The sequence below is a fragment of the Procambarus clarkii genome, chromosome 11, assembly GCF_040958095.1.
Source record: "Procambarus clarkii isolate CNS0578487 chromosome 11, FALCON_Pclarkii_2.0, whole genome shotgun sequence".
Taxonomy (NCBI): Eukaryota; Metazoa; Arthropoda; class Malacostraca; order Decapoda; family Cambaridae; genus Procambarus; species Procambarus clarkii.
Genome location: NC_091160.1, coordinates 41233586 through 41253301, shown reverse-complemented (window position 1 = coordinate 41253301; position 19716 = coordinate 41233586). Strand labels below are relative to the sequence as shown.

The following is a 19716-nucleotide window of genomic DNA, read 5'->3' as shown; positions in this document are numbered from 1 at the left end:
ACAATGGTTCTTAATATAGTGTGAGGGACGGAGAGAGAGAGAGACAGGGGTTGTGTAGTGGTTCATAATCCATATTACTGCTAATATTACAGTGCCACAGTACCACCACACAGTAGTGTGGTGGTGTCACAGTAGTGTGGTGGTGTCACAGTAGTGTGGTGGTGTCACAGTAGTGTGGTGGTGTCACAGTAGTGTGGTGGTGTCACAGTAGTGTGGTGGTGTCACAGTAGTGTGGTGGTGTCACAGTAGTGTGGTGGTGTCACAGTAGTGTGGTGGGGTCACAGTAGTGTGGTGGTGTCACAGTAGTGTGGTGGTGTCACAGTAGTGTGGTGGTGTCACAGTAGTGTGGTGGTGTCACAGTAGTGTGGTGGTGTCACAGTAGTGTGGTGGTGTCACAGTAGTGTGGTGGGGTCACAGTAGTGTGGTGGGGTCACAGTAGTGTGGTGGTGTCACAGTAGTGTGGTGGTGTCACAGTAGTGTGGTGGTGTCACAGTAGTGTGGTGGTGTCACAGTAGTGTGGTGGGGTCACAGTAGTGTGGTGGTGTCACAGTAGTGTGGTGGTGTCACAGTAGTGTGGTGGTGTCACAGTAGTGTGGTGGTGTCACAGTAGTGTGGTGGTGTCACAGTAGTGTGGTGGTGTCACAGTAGTGTGGTGGTGTCACAGTAGTGTGGTGGGGTCACAGTAGTGTGGTGGTGTCACAGTAGTGTGGTGGTGTCACAGTAGTGTGGTGGTGTCACAGTAGTGTGGTGGTGTCACAGTAGTGTGGTGGGGTCACAGTAGTGTGGTGGTGTCACAGTAGTGTGGTGGTGTCACAGTAGTGTGGTGGTGTCACAGTAGTGTGGTGGTGTCACAGTAGTGTGGTGGGGTCACAGTAGTGTGGTGGTGTCACAGTAGTGTGGTGGTGTCACAGTAGTGTGGTGGTGTCACAGTAGTGTGGTGGTGTCACAGTAGTGTGGTGGCAAGTGTGGTGTAAATGAACTTGGATTGTCTAAATATATATAGCCACTGTCTCGTATGGACCAATGGGCGTTCAGCAGTAGTGTGTATTCTTGTGTTCAAGACATCATTAGACGTCGTGGGTGATTAAGGGGAGTTAACGAGGGGGGGGGTGTAGGTAACGATGATTAGTATGGTCAACAGCCCTCCTCACTCTCTCTCTCAACCCCCCCCCCCCCCTTCACTGCCCAGTCACTGTGGTGGCACACACTCTGTGTATTAATAGTCTAGTACACCTCTCTGCACACACACACACACACACATACACACACATGTATACACACACAGGGGCGCCTGTGGCTGAGTGGACAGCACGGTCGACACGTAATTCTGTGGTCCGGGGTTCGATTCCCGGCGCCGGTGAAAAACAATGGGTGCAGTTTCTTTCATCCCTGATGCATCTGTTTACTTAGTAGGAAATAGGTACCTGGGAGTTAGACAGCTGTTACGGGCTGCCTCCTGTGTGTGTGTGTGTGTGTGTGAAAAATAGTAATAACAGTTGATTGATTGACAGTTGAGAGGCGGGCCGAAAGAGCAGAGCTCAACTCCCGCAAACACAACTACGTGAATACACACACACACGCACACCCTCTCACTCTCACACACTCCCCCCTCCCCTACAACTGACCATATATACACACTTGCACACACACACTCACCCTTTCTCACTCTCTCTCTCGCTTCCTTTCACTCCCCCTTCTCCCTCTCTCACCCTCTCTCTCTCTCTCTCCCTCTCTGCCCCCCTCTTGGCAAACCCTATCACAACATAGCAGGAAAAGGGACAAACATGGCAGCAAGAAGCACAAAGGGCACAGGAAAAAAATGTGACCAAATGAAGGCAATGTTCACCCAAGTATGGGAAGATATCAGGAGGGAGATGCAAGAAATGAATAAGACAATAAGCATCCTACAAAGTGAGCTGACAGCAGCAAAGGAGGAGATTAAAACCCTTAAAGATAACAATACTGAGACGGAGGCTCAGATAATCATTCAAAGAGAAGATGAAAATAGTACATTGGAAGGGACTGCCATAGTACAAGCAACACTTGCAGAAATGCTAAAAAAAGAACAAGGAAGTAATGTCCACAGTGAGGGAGGTAGCCATGGAAGCAGCCACCTCACAGGAGGCAGCAAAGGCCACTAGTCAGCTACTGGAAAGAAAAAGATCAGTGGTTGCTGTGGGTATTAAAGAGCAGGAAGGCTCCAAGAGGACAGAATAGAATGATAAGGACAGAGCGGCAGTGAATGAAATACTAAAGGAGCTAGAGATGGAAGGAGCTGAACATAACATTGAGAAGGTTTTCAGGTTCGGCTGGTACAACAAGGACAGAGACGGCATGTTAAAGATAGTGTTTGCAAACGAGACATCAAAGTACAATATTCTAGCAAGGAAGAGCCAATTGCAACATGTGGGAGAATTAAAAAAAGTATTCCTCCAGAGGAACATGACGAGGGAGGAGAGAGCCATGGTGGCAGAAGCAAGGAAGAAGCGCAGGGTGAGAGGAGAAAATCAGGAAATCACAGCCTCCAACGTAACATTCCCAGAAGTGAGGGGGGAAGCCACAACCAGCATCCCAGCAACACCAGAGGGGAGGGAAACTCTATCACCCTCCTCTGCATAGAAACCTCCCCTACCCCAAACCCTTCCTGCCCCCCCCCCTCAAATGCTCAGCCACCCCTCCCTCCACCTCACCCCATACCCACCCTGCTACTTCTCCCCCATTCCCACTATGCCCCCCTCCCCCCTTTCCCTCCCTGTCCCCCCCTCCAATATATATATATATATATATATATATATATATATATATATATATATATATATATATATATAGAAGGGGGAGACCATATATATATAGAAGGGAGAATACCACGGAACACAGACCTCAGAGATAAGTCTGTACAAGATATGATGGACTATGTCAGCCAAAAGTGTCAGGAGGCAGTAAACAGGTTCATCCCGGCCCAAAGGGAAAAATTCGAGAAGCAAAAGAAGAATCCATGGTATAATAGGGCATGTATGGAAGCAAAGGAACTAAATATAAGGGCGTGGAGGAACTTCCGGAATAACAGAACACCAGAAAGCAGAGAGAGATACCAGAGAACCAGGAATGAGTACGTCAGGGTGAGAAGAGAAGCAGAGAAAAGTTATGAAAATGATATAGCAAACAAAGCCAAGACTGAACCAAAGCTACTCCACAGTCACATCAGAAGAAAACAACAGAGAAGGAACAGGTGATGAAACTTAGAACAGGTGAGGACAGGTACACAGAGAATGACAAAGAGGAGTGTGAAGTACTCAACAAGAGGTTCCAGGCGGTCTTCACAATAGAACAAGGTGAGGTCACTGCGCTAGGAGAGGTGGCAGTCAACCAGGCGCCTTGGAAAGGTTCAAAATTACGAGAGAGGAGGTCAAGAGACACCTGTTGGATCTGGGCGTGAGAAAGGCTGTTGGTCCAGACGGAGTCTCACCATGGGTATTGAAAGAGTGTGCAGAGGCACTTTGCTTGCCACTCTCTTATCTGAAGTGTATAGTACGTCACTGGAGACGGGAGACCTACCAGAAATATGGAAGACGGCGAATGTGGTCCCAATATACAAAAAGGGTGACAGACAAGAGGCACTGAACTACAGGCCAGTGTCCTTGACTTGTATACCATGCAAGGTGATGGAGAAGACCGTGAGAAAAAACCTAGTAACACATCTGGAGAGAAGGAACTTCGTGACAACCCATCAACATGGGTTCAGGGAGAGTAAATCTTGCCTGACTGACAAGCAAATGTAATGTAATGAAGATAGTTGTAGGGAGCAGGACGCCAGATACAAGGTATCATTTGGGAGATGAAATACTTCAAGAGTCAGAGAAAGAAAGACCTGGGGGTTGATATCACGCCAGACCTGTCCCCTGAAGCTCATATCAAGAGGATAACATCAGCGGCATATGCCAGGTTGGCCAATATAAGAACGCATTTAGAAACTTGTGTAAGAAATCATTCAGAACATTATATACCACATATGTCAGACCAATCCTGGAGTATGCAGCCCCAGCATGGAGTCCATATCTAGTCAAACATAAGACTAAACTGGAAAAGGTTCAAAGGTTTCCCCACCAGACTAGTACCCGAGCTGAGAGGTATGAACTACGAGGAGAGACTACGGGAATTAAACCTCACGTCATTGGGAGACAGAAGAGTTAGAGGGGACATGATCACCACATATAAGATTCTCAAAGGAATTGATAGGGTAGATAAAGGCAGACTATTTAACACAAGGGGCACACGAACAAGGGGACACAGGTGGAAACTGAGTGCCCAAATGAGCCATAGAGATATTAGAAAGAATTTTTTCAGTGTCAGAGTGGTTGACAAATGGAATGCATTAGGCAGTGATGTGGTGGAGGCTGACTCCATACACAGCTTCAAGTGTAGATATGATAGAGCCCAATAGGCTCAGGAACCTGTACACCAGTTGATTGACGGTTGAGAGGCGGGACCAAAGAGCCAGAGCTCAACCCCCACAAACACAACTAGGTGAGTACACACACACACACACACACACACACACACACACACACACACACACACACACACACACACACACACACACACACACACACACACGGCAAGGTAGAGAAACAGGTAATGAGAGGTGAGGAAGCTGTAGCAGCATAGTGAAGCTGTTCTTGCTATTGTTACAGATTCAACTACTAGGAACCAAAAGTTGCAAGTAGCACAGTCTATAGCGAGCCCGTAGTGGACTTACCTGTCACAGGAACTGAACTGTGACTGCGTATCGTGAGACAGGAGAGATATAAACAGAGATAATAAGGAAGATAGACGATAGAGATGAGACAGAGAGTGTAGGACTCACCTTGAGCTTATGGACTTCTCTCTGAAGCTTGTTAAGCTGTTCCGTCTTCCTCTTAAGCTGACGTCTGAGGTCCAGGGTGTCAGCCTCCAGCATGTTGATCTTGACGTCCCGCTCACGGACCTCAGCCTTGAGCTCGGGCACGAGGCCCTTGAGGTAGTTATAGTCTTCGGGGTACACAGCTTTGGCGGCAGTACGTCCATTCCCAGCGGGGTCCGGCCCCCCTGGGTTGACCCCATGGTGGGCGTGGGCGGCCGCCTGCCCTGACGTGCCGTTGCCCATGGTAGCCACCGGCATGGGTGAGGGCGGAGAGGGGGCGGGGTGAGGGGTGAGGGGCGGGGGGGCGGGGGTGAGGGGACACAGGTGAGGGGTGACGGGGGTATACACAGACCGGCCCAAGATCTGAGAGAGACTGACTGGTCCACTCTCGCTAGCCGGCAGCGCCACACTGCTGACGCCGCCCACTCCGCTACACCCGCCCACTTCCTCTGTGGCGCCGCCCACCTCGCTACACCCGCCCGCTACCTCTGTGGCGCCGCCCACTTCCTCTGTGGCGCCGCCCACCTCGTTACACCCACCCACTTCCTCTGTGGCGCCGCCCACTTCGCTACACCCACCCACTTCCTCTGTGGCGCCACCCACTTGGCCGCCAGAGTCGTCCCCGGCCTGAGGGTGTCCACCCTCGTGGCAGGGCGGGGGCGTGTGGGCGGGGGACTCCGGGGGCGTGGGCGTGTGGGCGGGGGGAGTGTCTGGGGGCGTGTGGGCGTCCTGTGTGAGGGCGGCCTTCTGCAGGAGGCGACTCATCTCCCTCACAGTGTCCGGGTACTCCTCACTCGCCATCCTGGAACACAACAATACCTTAGTTACACCTCACACACATCTTCTGATCTATAGAAAATGGCGAGTGGCTCAAAAGCCTACTCAACCCGTACACGCTATCTTAGCCCTAATACACGCTATCTTAGGTCTAACACACGCTATCTTAGGTCTAATACATGCTATCTTAGGTCTAATACACGCTATCTTAGGTCTAATACACGCTATCTTAGGTATAATAAACGCTATCTTAGCCCTAATACACGCTATCTTAGCCCCTAATACACGCTATCTTAGCCCTGATGCACGCTATCTTAGCCCTAATACACGCTATCTTAGGCCTAATACACGCTATCTTAGCCCTAATGCACGCTATCTTAGCCCTAATGCACGCTATCTTAGCCCCTAATACACCCTATCTTAGCCCTAATACACGCTATCTTAGCCCTAATACACGCTATCTTAACCCTAATACACGCAATCTTAGCCCCTAATACACCCTATCTTAGCCCTAATACACGCTATCTTAGCCCTAATGCACGCTATCTTAGCCCTAATGCACGCTATCTTAGCCCTAATACACGCTATCTTAGGCCTAATACACACTATCTTAGGCCTAATACACGCTATCTTAGCCCTAATGCACGTTATCTTAGCCCTAATACACGCTATCTTAGCCCAAATGCACGCTATCATAGGCCTAATACACGCTATCTTAGGCCTAATACACGCTATCTTAGCCCTAATACATGCTATCTTAGCCCTAATACATGCTATCTTAGCCCTAATACACACTATCTTAAGCCTAATACACGCTATCTTAGCCCTAATACACGCTATCTTAGCCCCTAATACACGCTATCTTAACCCCTAATACTCGCTATCTTAGCCCTAATACACGCTATCTTAGCCCTAATACACGCTATCTTTGCCCCTAATACACGCTATCTTAGGCCTAATATACGCTATCTTAGGCCTAATATAACATATGTGCTATATTAGGCCTACGAATGTTTAAGATTAGTTATCTTATGTAGATAACCTTAACTATATGACTAGTACAGAACGTGATCATTAATGACTATAACCGACCATTTTTGTACGTTTGACTAAATAGTAGCTATTGGTACTATAATGGTAAGAGGCGGGATTGAGGCTTTAATCCACTTTTACCATTTAACGTAAAGCTAATTGGTCAATTTCCCCTGGTACAAGTGACAGGGTGAACCACCCAGCGGGTTTTCTTCCTATTGGGGAGTGTTGTACATGCTGCTATGGCGGTGTGTCCACTCACAGGATGAGTGGCGCTGCCCAATACTGTCACTATGGCGGTGTGTTCACTCACAGGATGAGTGACGCTGCCCAATACTGTCACTATGGCGGTGTGTCCACTCACAGGATGAGTGGCGCTGCCCAATACTGTCACTATGGCGGTGTGTTCACTCACAGGATGAGTGACGCTGCCCAATACTGTCACTATGGCGGTGTGTCCACTCACAGGATGAGTGGCGCTGCCCAATACTGTCACTATGGCGGTGTGTCCACTCACAGGATGAGTGGCGCTGCCCAATACTGTCACTATGGCGGTGTGTTCACTCACAGGATGAGTGACGCTGCCCAATACTGTCACTATGGCGGTGTGTCCACTCACAGGATGAGTGGCGCTGCCCAATACTGTCACTATGGCGGTGTGTCCACTCACAGGATGAGTGACGCTGCCCAATACTGTCACTATGGCGGTGTGTTCACTCACAGGATGAGTGACGCTGCCCAATACTGTCACTATGGCGGTGTGTCCACTCACAGGATGAGTGACGCTGCCCAATACTGTCACTATGGCGGTGTGTCCACTCACAGGATGAGTGGCGCTGCCCAATACTGTCACTATGGCGGTGTGTCCACTCACAGGATGAGTGGCGCTGCCCAATACTGTCACTATGGCGGTGTGTCCACTCACAGGATGGGTGACGCTGCCCAATACTGTCACTATGGCGGTGTGTCCACTCACAGGATGGGTGACGCTGCCCAATACTGTCACTATGGCGGTGTGTCCACTCACAGGATGAGTGGCGCTGCCCAATACTGTCACTATGGCAGTGTGTCCACTCACAGGATGAGTGGTGCTACCCAATACTGTCACTATGGCGGTGTGTCCACTCACAGGATGAGTGGCGCTGCCCAATACTGTCACTATGGCGGTGTGTCCACTCACAGGATGAGTGACGCTGCCCAATACTGTCACTATGGCGGTGTGTCCACTCACAGGATGAGTGGCGCTGCCCAATACTGTCACTATGGCGGTGTGACCACTCACAGGATGAGTGGCGCTGCCCAATACTGTCACTATGGCGGTGTGTCCACTCACAGGATGGGTGACGCTGCCCAATACTGTCACTATGGCGGTGTGTCCACTCACAGGATGAGTGACGCTGCCCAATACTGTCACTATGGCGGTGTGTCCACTCACAGGATGAGTAGCGCTGCCCAATACTGTCACTATGGCGGTGTGTCCACTCACAGGATGGGTGACGCTGCCCAATACTGTCACTATGGCGGTGTGTCCACTCACAGGATGGGTGACGCTGCCCAATAAACTCGTCCCTCGGGGCAAAATTAAAAAAAAAATCGTGTTAATGAATATAATATAGAGACTTGTCTTAGAATGACTGATTTAACACCTTCCACATGTGCAACAGCACATGTGTACAAGCAGGACATTCCAACACTGTCAGAACGACGGTGCTAAAGGTGGTGGTGGAAGCCACAGTGGTGCTATGGTACTCGACTGTCAGTGAAATGTTTCACTGGCCGCCTGGGTTCGACTCCTTCAGAATTGCTTTCTACCCAATTACCAAACATCCTCAGAATCATCGTTGTTGATGCGAACCAGCCAGCCAACCACGTCACTGGAGCACAGAACAATGACCCCAAGCATCCTGCTAATGTAACGTGTCGTCGCTTGAAGAACAAGGAGTTTTTCTGCAATGTTCTTGAACCGCTAAGTCAATCACTCGACCCCAGTACCAGTGATGTTGTCTTACTCCCGAGCAAGACAAGGCAACATGCAGCTATGTGTAAAAAAAACTGTAAATCCTGCTAGGTAAATCTATTACCTAGCAGTAAAATAGGTACCTGGGTGTTAGTCAGCTGTCACGGGCTGCTTCCTGGGGGTGGAGGCCTGGTCGAGGACCGGGCCGCGGGGACACTAAAGCCCCGAAATCATCTCAAGATAACCTACAACGTTCACCCAATATGGATGTAAACATATTAAAATTATAGATATCAGTTTGTACTTAAACTTCGTATATTTATTGTATTTAAATTCTTATCTTCTGGTGTACCGAGTACCGAGCAAGGTTGCTACGGTCTAAATTCTTAGACTGAACTATTCTTAGTTCTATTTGTACACTACTGAAGTCACAATAGTTCACTAAATCACCAAACGTTTGTCCAGTGAGAGTTCAGTATTAGGGCCCAGATTCACGAAGCAGTTACGCAAGCACTTACGAACGTGTACATCTTTCCTCAATCTTTGACGGCTTTGGTTACATTTATTAAACAGTTTACAAGCATGAAAACTTGCCAATCAACTGTTGTCATTGTTATAAACAGCCTCCTGGTGCTTCGGAGTTCATTAACTGTTTAATAATTGTAAACAAAGCCGCCAAAGATTGAGAAAAGATGCACAGGTTCGTAAGTGCTTGCGTAACTGCTTCGTAAATCTGAGCCTTTTTCGACAACAGCACCAGAGCCGCTTCTATAGATTCCCTCTTGGAGGACATGGGGAAAATTACTGGAGACAACCTACACCTCTTCCTAAACCCCAAGTATGAAAGTTTCCTCGAACTCAATCATGAAAACAGTAAACTACATCATATAATCAAGCCTGCAGACAGCACTCTCCTCAGCGCTCGTCCCACACGCTGCGACGTTGACGAGATCCTTGGAAAATAAATAACTGATCTAAGGAGGCTGGATTAGGATTAATGACAACTATGCTCATGATGTATTTTATCACTAGATGCCTCTCCCTTCCCAACATTAGTCTTTATTACTTTCAGAGGAAGTAAGCCACTTTCCTGTCAGACTCGGTGGCCTTTGTGTCAGCATAGGCGCCCAGATTGATGTTCTAGCCTTCTTAACTTCCTCCTCTGTTTCACATGACCTGGTCAAGGTAATTCTACGTGATAATTTTGGTGAATCACATGATCACAGCTCCGCAGAATGCCCCACACAATGGGATACCCTGGCAGCCCCAGCACGCAGTGACAACCCAGCATTGTTGGCTCTATGAAGAGCCAACAATGCAGTATAAACAACTCCATTGAGGACGAAGAAGTTGAAGCTTTTCTAGAAACAGCAAAGATGCTCAATGACTATTCTCGTGTTCCATGCACAGGATGTAGTTTTGGTGGTCCTTATGTTTGTAGCAGGCGGCCGTCTTGCCTCACCACCTCCATATTGTAGCGGCTCTCCACCTTGCTTCTCCAAGCCACACTGTATGTAAGTGTATTTGCGATGAGGCAGAAGCAGATGAATACAGGTTGCATGCGCCACACTGCAGGAAACCCAAGGGATGGCACACAAGGCTTGACAAAATCAGCATCATTAAGAGGAACCTTGCCTCTGCCAAGTGTCCAGCAGAGAGAGAGCGCTTCGTTTTTTAATGTTCCATAATTCTGCCCTTTCCACTAGTCGACCAGGTGCAAATACAAATCTCTGTGGAGGAATGGCAGGCCACTGGTATGAGACTATACTTGTATATTCTACCTTGGCTTGTGTGTCTACTGTTCAACACGCTTCCACTACACATAACTGGCCGACCCCTCACAGTGTTCAAGAGAGAACTATCAACATCAGAGGCCCGAGACTGTTCAACACGCTTCCACTACACATAAGGGACATAACTGGCCGACCCCTCACAGTGTTCAAGAGAGAACTATCAACATCAGAGGCCCGAGACTGTTCAACACGCTTCCACTACACATAAGGGACATAACTGGCCGACCCCTCACAGTGTTCAAGAGAGAACTTGACAAACACCTCCAAAGGATACCTGATCAACCAGGCTGTGACTCATACGTGAGGCTGCGAGCAGCCGCCTCCAACAGCCTGGTTGACCAGTCCAGGAACCAGGAGACCGGGCCGCGGAGACATTGAGCCCCGACATCATCACAAGCGTGGCAGCCATATACATCACCCTCCCTGCTGGTTAAGCAAGAGCCGCGGCCACACACAAAACTAACAACTACAGTGAAATAGATCACCGCGGTACAACTTGGTTCCTATAGCCTCCCAAACCCTTGGTCCAAGAGGAGAGATTGCCAGGAACTTTCACCAGGATCTGGGTTCTAGGCTCATCGAAGTTACAAGAGACCCAAAAGCAGCATGTTTCCATTCTTCCCTCAGCGCCTCAGTGTGGTGATCCAGAGAGGGAACGCCCACAGCCTCCTCGCCCTCCTCACCAGACTCGCCGGAGTTATAACAACTTTATCACTTCTAAGATAAACTATTTTTTAATGTTCGTGATTTATAACCAAGTAACTTTATACAATAAAATTAATATACACATAACTATACACATCCATACGAACACATACGAGTCAACTAAGGAAAAATACACACAATATACATAGAACATACACATAGCACCACTGGGTATACTACACAGAGCATATACATAACAGCTCTGAACACAGTAACCTTCCCAGGGGATGGGGGTGTAGGGGGGTGTAGAGGGGTGTAGGGGGGTGTAGAGGGGTGTAGAAGGGTGTAGGGGGGTGTAGAGGGGGTGTAGGGGGGTGTAGAGGGGTGTAGAAGGGTGTAGGGGGGTGTAGAGGGGTGTAGGGGGGTGTAGAGGGGTGTAGAAGGGTGTAGGGGGGTGTAGAGGGGTGTAGGGGGGTGTAGAGGGGTGTAGAAGGGTGTAGGGGGGTGTAGAGGGGTGTAGAAGGGTGTAGGGGGGTGTAGAGGGCTGTAGGGGGGTGTAGTGGGGTGTAGGGGGTGTAGAGGGGGTGTAGAGGGGTGTAGTGGGGTGTAGGGGGTGTAGAGGGGGTGTAGAGGGGTGTAGTGGGGTTTAGGGGGTGTAGGGGGGTGTAGAGGGGGTGTAGAGGGGTGTAGTGGGGTGTAGAGGGGTGTAGAGGGGTGTAGTGGGGTGTAGAGGGGTGTAGAGGGGGTGTAGAGGGGGTGTAGAGGGGTGTAGAGGGGTGTAATGGGGTGTAGTGGGGTGTAGGGGATGTAGAGGGGTGTAGAGGGGTGTAGAGGGAGTGTAGAGTGGTGTAGTGGGGTGTAGGGGGTGTAGAGGGGGTGTAGAGGGGGTGTAGAGGGGTGTAGAGGGGGTGTAGAGGGGGTGTAGGGGGGTGTAGAGGGGTGTAGGGGATGTGTAGAGGTGTATAGGAGGGTGTAGAGGGGTGTAAAGGGGTGTACAAGGGTTTAGAGGGGTGTAGAGGGGTGTAGTGGGGTGTAGAGGGGTGTAGAGGGGGTGTAGAGGGGTGTAGAGGGGTGTAGGGAGGTGTAGGGGGGTATAGAGAGGGTGTAGAAGGGGTATAGGGGGGTGTACCACAGTCTACCCGTGAAGACACCAGAGAAAGGCCAGGTCAAGGCCTCCCACTCTTACATAACACCTTAACAATGTCTCTAACAACCCCGTAACTACTCTTACAGCACATGAATTACCCGCTTGATTACTCCACCACACCTGGAGGACCAGGTGTGGTAATGAACCACACCTGGAGGACCAGGTGTGGTAATGAACCACATGATTTAAACATCTAAGAAAACCTGGGTGTTTTTAAGATGAAGAGATTGTGAGTCAGGTCCTTGAGACGCTGAGCCACCGGGCCCATGACAACCTGCAGAGCTGGAAAGAGCCGGCTCCAGGGGGGTGATAATAGAGCCAGCTCCAGGAGGGGGTGATAATAGAGCCAGCTCCAGGTAGGGATGATAATAGAGCCAGCTCCAGGAGGGGATGATAATAGAGCCAGCTCCAGTAGGGGATGATAATAGAGCCGGCTCCAGGAGGGGATGATAATAGAGCCAGCTCCAGGGGGGGGATGATAATAGAGCCGGCTCCAGGAGGGGATGATAATAGAGCCAGCTCCAGGAGGGGATGATAACAGAGCCAGCTCCAGGAGGGGATGATAATAGAGCCAGCTCCAGGGGGGGATGATAATAGAGCCGGCTCCAGGAGGGGATGATAATAGAGCCAGCTCCAGGAGGGGATGATAACAGAGCCAGCTCCAGGAGGGGATGATAATAGAGCCAGCTCCAGGGGGGGGGATGATAATAGAGCCGGCTCCAGGAGGGGATGATAATAGAGCCAGCTCCAGGAGGGGATGATAATAGAGCCAGCTCCAGGGGGGGGATGATAATAGAGCCAGCTCCAGGAGGGGATGATAATAGAGCCGGCTCCAGGAGGGGATGATAATAGAGCCAGCTCCAGAAGGGGATGATAATAGAGCCAGCTCCAGGAGGGGATGATAACAGAGCCAGCTCTAGGAGGGGATGATAACAGAGCCAGCTCCAGGGGGGGATGATAATAGAGCCGGCTCCAGGAGGGGATGATAATAGAGCCAGCTCCAGGAGGGGATGATAATAGAGCCGGCTCCAGGAGGGGATGATAATAGAGCCAGCTCCAAAAGGGGATGATAATAGAGCCAGCTCCAGGAGGGGATGATAACAGAGCCAGCTCCAGGAGGGGATGATAACAGAGCCAGCTCTAGGAGGGGATGATAATAGAGCCGGCTCCAGGGGGGGATGATAATAGAGCCGGCTCCAGGAGGGGATGATAATAGAGCCAGCTCCAGGAGGGGATGATAATAGAGCCAGCTCCAGGAGGGGATGATAATAGAGCCAGCTCCAGGAGGGGATGATAATAGAGCCAGCTCCAGGAGGGGATGATAATAGAGCCAGCTCCAGGAGGGGATGATAATAGAGCCAGCTCCAGGAGGGGATGATAATAGAGCCAGCTCCAGGAGGGGATGATAATAGAGCCAGCTCCAGGAGGGGATGATAATAGAGGCAAGGTAACGTCGGATACATTTCACTCGGCACATATTGGGCAATGATCCCGTACCCCGGGCACTCGTGATGTGCCCCGTCACTCCCAGGCCACCATCTTTCTCACACGCACTCACACACGCACTCATGCACGCACTTCAATGTGTGTGTGTGTGTGTACTCACCTAGTTGTACTCACCTAGTTGTGCTTGCGTGGGTTGAGCTTTGGCTCTTTGGTCGCGCCTCTCAACCGTCAATCAACAGGTGTACAGGTTCCTGAGCCTATTGGGCTCTATCATATCTACACTTGAAACTGTGTATGGAGTCAGCCTCCACCACATCACTGCCTAATGCATTCCACCTGTTAACTACTCTGACACTGAAAAAGTTCCTTCTAAACTCCCTGTGGCTCATGTGGGTACTCAGCTTCCACCTGTATCCCCTTGTTCGCGTCCCTCCAGTGTTGAATAGTTCATCCTTGTTTACCCGGTCGATTCCCCTGAGGATTTTGTAGGTTGTGATCATGTCTCCCCTTACTCTTCTGTCTTCCAGTGTCGTAAGGTGCATTTCCCGCAGCCTTTCCTCATAACTCATGCCTCTTAGTTCTGGGACTAGTCTAGTGGCATATCTGAACTTTTTCCAGCTTCGTCTTGTGCTTGACAAGGTACGGGCTCCATGCTGGGGCCGCATACTCCAGGATTGGTCTTACATATGTGGTGTACAAGATTCTGAATGATTCCTTACACAGGTTCCTGAACGCTGTTCTGATGTTAGCCAGCCTCGCATATGCCGCAGACGTTATTCTTTTTATGTGGGCTTCAGGAGACAGGTTTGGTGTGATATCAACTCCTAGATCTTTCTCTCTGTCTGTTTCATTAAGTACTTCATCTCCTATTCTGTATCCTGTGTCTGGCCTCCTGACACAGGATACAGTGTGCGTGTGTGTGTGTGTGTGTGTGCGTGTACCCACACACTGGTAGGGCGCTCCAGTGGATAAGGGAGTACCTAAGCAATAGGAAGCAGAGAGTTACGGTGGTGGGTGAGACCTCCGATTGGCGTGAAGTCACCAGTGGAGTCCCACAGGGCTCTGTACTCTGACCTATCTTGTTTCTGATATATGTAAATGATCTCCCGTAGGGTATAGACTCATTCCTCTCAAGGATTAAGGCAGCGTCGATTAAGACGCTGCCTTAATCGACTGAGCTACGACATGGTCAAAAGAATTGAAACCAGAAGTTCTCCTGAACTTCACAAATCGAGGTTTGTGTCTCGGAGAGGTTGCAGGATCCAAGTAAGTTCAGGAGAACTTCTGGTTTCAACTCTTTTGACCATGTCGTAGCTCAGTCGATTAAGGCAGCGTCTGAGATGCTCTCGGACGAAGGTTCGAATCCTCGTCACGGCCCTTGTGGGTTTGTTCATTTAACAGTCAAGTATGAATCATATCAATGTTAGCAGTAGAGGTAAAGTTAATGAGTTAAGATATAGTAACTTAAGTAGTGGTAACTTAAACATATAATTATGAATATAGGTTCAAGCCAAAGAAGACCTCAGAGAACGACAAAGACCTCTGTGTCGAGATAGACTCAGATGCGGGGGGCACAAATTAGCGGAATAATATGTGAAGCTTATGTGGTAAATATGTGAAAAGCCGTCAGAAACCTAGATGAAGAACCCTTCGAAATATTATATATATAGCATACGTGAGACCAATCCTCGAGTATGCAGCGTCAGCATGAAATCCCACTTGAAGAAGCACACTAAATCTGGCGAGAGTTCAGAGATGTTCCACAATGGAATGAACAACAGTAAAAGCCTCATTCACACTGTGAACAGTGAACAAATATCACAATGACACTGTACACTAAGCATATTGCTTTCAAATGTCCAGCTGCTGGTACTAAAACTAAAGTTCTTTAAGATCAACTGACTTGCAAACTGCTATCATTTCTAGTGCACACTAAAGACGCAGACCACTAGTACAATATAATTATGTAATATACAATTCCACATTAGACGACTGCTTGGTCAAAGGGTTGGAGCCATGCCATGGATTCGAACTCGCTGATGTTGGACGACCCCCAAAATGCAATGGAAATTTCACTGTGCCTATTACAATACCTTTCTACACATTCCTATGACAGTACCATCCATCTGGCTTGTATGGTAACACCCAGTATGATCCTGTAGACTGTGATGGTTGGTTAGCGTGTGTGAAGTCAGGTCCCGCGCTCCTAAACCCAAACTTAGTGTTTTTACAGTAATTGCATCAGTCCCCCACCCCCACCCTACCCCCCCACTCCTGGGGTGTAGTCCCCCCCCCCCCCCGACTACACACCACCAGTGGTGCTCACTCACCACCACACACCACCAGTGGTGCTCACTCACCACCACACAACACCAGTGGTGCTCACTCACCACCACACACCACCAGTGGTGCTCACTCACCACCACACACCACCAGTGGTGCTCACTCACCACCACACAACACCAGTGGTGCTCACTCACCACCACCACACACCACCAGTGGTGCTCACTCACCACTACACACCACCAGTGGTGCTCACTCACCACTACACACCACCAGTGGTGCTCACTCACCACCACACACCACCAGTGGTGCTCACTCACCACCACACACCACCAGTGGTGCTCACTCACCACCACACACCACCAGTGGTGCTCACTCACCACCACACACCACCAGTGGTGCTCACTCACCACCACACACCACTCTCCACATCACAGCCGCGGGATAACTTGATTGTTTCAAGCGACGGTCACACATGTGTGCATCTGCATGACTATAAACAGCAGCTGAAGGGCGAAAATAGGCATTCTAAAGTCCATTCTTCCCGTTTATACTGAGAACGCTGCATGCTACATACATCAGACCAATTCTACAATATGCAGCGCCAGCACAGAGCCCCCAAACCATTGAGACATACAAACCAAACCTGTACACGTCCAGAAGTGTGATATGGTCAAGCGGGACCCAAGAGCTAAAGGCCAACCTCTCCAAGCTCACATGTATACAGAGGTATACACCATACATAGTATACAGGGGTATACGGCAGACTGAAATGGACGCTGCTCATTTCTCAACTGACTGAACCTGTCAACATTTATGTTCTCAATTACCAGTCAGTAGTCATCCGGCTCCCCCCCAAACACGGCATCCGGCTCCCCCCAAACACGGCATCCGGCTCCCCCCAAAGACGGCATCCGGCTCCCCCCAAACACGGCGTCCGGCTCCCCCCAAACACGGCATCCGGCTCCCCCCAAAGACGGCATCCGGCTCCCCCCAAACACGGCGTCCGGCTCCCCCCAAACACGGCATCCGGCTCCCCCCAAACACGGCATCCGGCTCCCCCCAAACATGGCATCCGGCTCCCCCTAAACACGGCATCCGGCTCCCCCTAAACACGGCATCCGGCTCCCCCCAAACACGGCATCCGGCTCCCCCCAAACACGGCATCCGGCTCCCCCTAAACACGGCATCCGGCTCCCCCCAAACATGGTATCCGGCTCTCCCCCTAAACATGGCATCCGGCATACACCATACTGTGAGTGGTAGTGATAAACTGGCTCCAACTGGCTGTTACTTGGAGAGGTTACAGACCCACTTAAACCCGGCGTTGCCCGGGACTCCCTCCTGTCCATCTATCCGTCTATTAATGTATCCATCAACCTATGTATCCTTAACCTTAATGTATTCTTAACCAACTCTTGGGAATGTGTCAAACCATACATGACTAGAGACTTTACAGTGCAAGTTATTCTCGCATGGACAGTGCCAGGTATGGTGAGCCATGACAGGTATGGTGAGCCATGACAGGTATGGTGGCGCATGACAGGTATGGTGGCGCACGACAGGTATGGTGAGCCATGACAGGTATGGTGAGCCATGACAGGTATGGTGAGCCATGACAGGTATGGTGAGCCATGACAGGTATGGTGGGGGCATGACAGGTATGGCGCTGGAGCACTGTTGCAAATTGTTCATGAAATCTAAGATAGTAATCTGCTGCAGGACTGAAATCCTCTCAAGATAACCTCAAGATAACCAGGACAGGTGTGTGATGTTAGTCGCCACATGTATGGAGATCAGTGGTGAGAGAGGGAGAGAGTTGGTGTTGTGAAAGATTCGCTGCCCAGAACAAAAAGTTCCAAGTAGCACGGGCTATGGTGAGCCCGTAGTATCGGGGGAGAGAGGGAGAGTGCATTCCTTTACCTATTTGTGAATGCAGAATCAAGTTTTAGATCTTGGACCCCACTTTTCTATCTCCAGGTTGTCTAATACAATGACTCCTTATCTATTATATTATATCTATTGTTATCTATGCCTTTGTGTTCTATTGCTGTTCATTGTAAACATTTGTTCTTTATCTACTCTGTTACTCCTACAAAGTATTTAATACGTCGCGATCATATCTCCCCTCTCCTCCTTCCTAGTGTGGTCAGGTATAGTTCCTTGAGTCACTCTTCATACGTCATCCCTCACAGTTCTGGGACCAGTCTCGTTGGAAACATTTGGGCCTTAACCAGCTTGTTGATGTGTGTTGTAATATGGGGTTCCAGGATGGGTCGGCGTACTCTAAGACTGGTCTGACGTAGGTGGTGTATGGGGTTCCAGGATGGGTCGGCGTACTCTAAGACTGGTCTGACGTAGGTGGTGTATGGGGTTCCAGGATGGGTCGGCGTACTCTAAGACTGGTCTGACGTAGGTGGTGTATGGGGTTCCAGGATGGGTCGGCGTACTCTAAGACTGGTCTGACGTAGGTGGTGTATGGGGTTCCAGGATGGGTCGGCGTACTCTAAGACTGGTCTGACGTAGGTGGTGTATGGGGTTCCAGGATGGGTCGGCGTACTCTAAGACTGGTCTGACGTACGTGGTGTATGGGGTTCCAGGATGGGTCGGCGTACTCTAAGACTGGTCTGACGTAGGTGGTGTATGGGGTTCCAGGATGGGTCGGCGTACTCTAAGACTGGTCTGACGTAGGTGGTGTATGGGGTTCCAGGATGGGTCGGCGTACTCTAAGACTGGTCTGACGTACGTGGTGTATGGGGTTCCAGGATGGGTCGGCGTACTCTAAGACTGGTCTGACGTAGGTGGTGTATGGGGTTCCAGGATGGGTCGGCGTACTCTAAGACTGGTCTGACGTACGTGGTGTATGGGGTTCCAGGATGGGTCGGCGTACTCTAAGACTGGTCTGACGTAGGTGGTGTATGGGGTTCCAGGATGGGTCGGCGTACTCTAAGACTGGTCTGACGTAGGTGGTGTATGGGGTTCCAGGATGGGTCGGCGTACTCTAAGACTGGTCTGACGTACGTGGTGTATGGGGTTCCAGGATGGGTCGGCGTACTCTAAGACTGGTCTGACGTAGGTGGTGTATGGGGTTCCAGGATGGGTCGGCGTACTCTAAGACTGGTCTGACGTAGGTGGTGTATGGGGTTCCAGGATGGGTCGGCGTACTCTAAGACTGGTCTGACGTAGGTGGTGTATGGGGTTCCAGGATGGGTCGGCGTACTCTAAGACTGGTCTGACGTAGGTGGTGTATGGGGTTCCAGGATGGGTCGGCGTACTCTAAGACTGGTCTGACGTAGGTGGTGTATGGGGTTCCAGGATGGGTCGGCGTACTCTAAGACTGGTCTGACGTAGGTGGTGTATGGGGTTCCAGGATGGGTCGGCGTACTCTAAGACTGGTCTGACGTAGGTGGTGTATGGGGTTCCAGGATGGGTCGGCGTACTCTAAGACTGGTCTGACGTAGGTGGTGTATGGGGTTCCAGGATGGGTCGGCGTACTCTAAGACTGGTCTGACGTAGGTGGTGGACAGTGGTCTAAATGTCTCCTTATTTAGCTCCGTGAATCATGTTCTGACAGTCGCTGGTGTTGAGTATGACGCTGATGTTATTATGTTTATGTGAGTCTCTGGAGTTGTGTCTGGAGTTGTGTCCAGTCTGTGGTCTTTATCCTGTCGATATAGGCAGGTGGTTTCCCTTCAGCGTCTGTTGGTCTCATGTCATCTGTTACCATCACGTACTC

General features: G+C 50.1%; 1 protein-coding gene across 1 annotated transcript in view; it reads right to left on the bottom strand.

The window, feature by feature from the left end:
• The window catches only part of LOC123758453 (Protein kinase, cGMP-dependent at 21D), a 374435-nt gene that overhangs the window by 162842 nt on the left and 191877 nt on the right, over positions 1-19716 (bottom strand). The window contains exon 3 of the mRNA XM_069322688.1: positions 4865-5702. Within this exon, the coding sequence (XP_069178789.1) occupies positions 4865-5701 (837 nt within the window). The 5' untranslated portion in view covers position 5702. The remainder of the gene's footprint in view (positions 1-4864; positions 5703-19716) is intronic.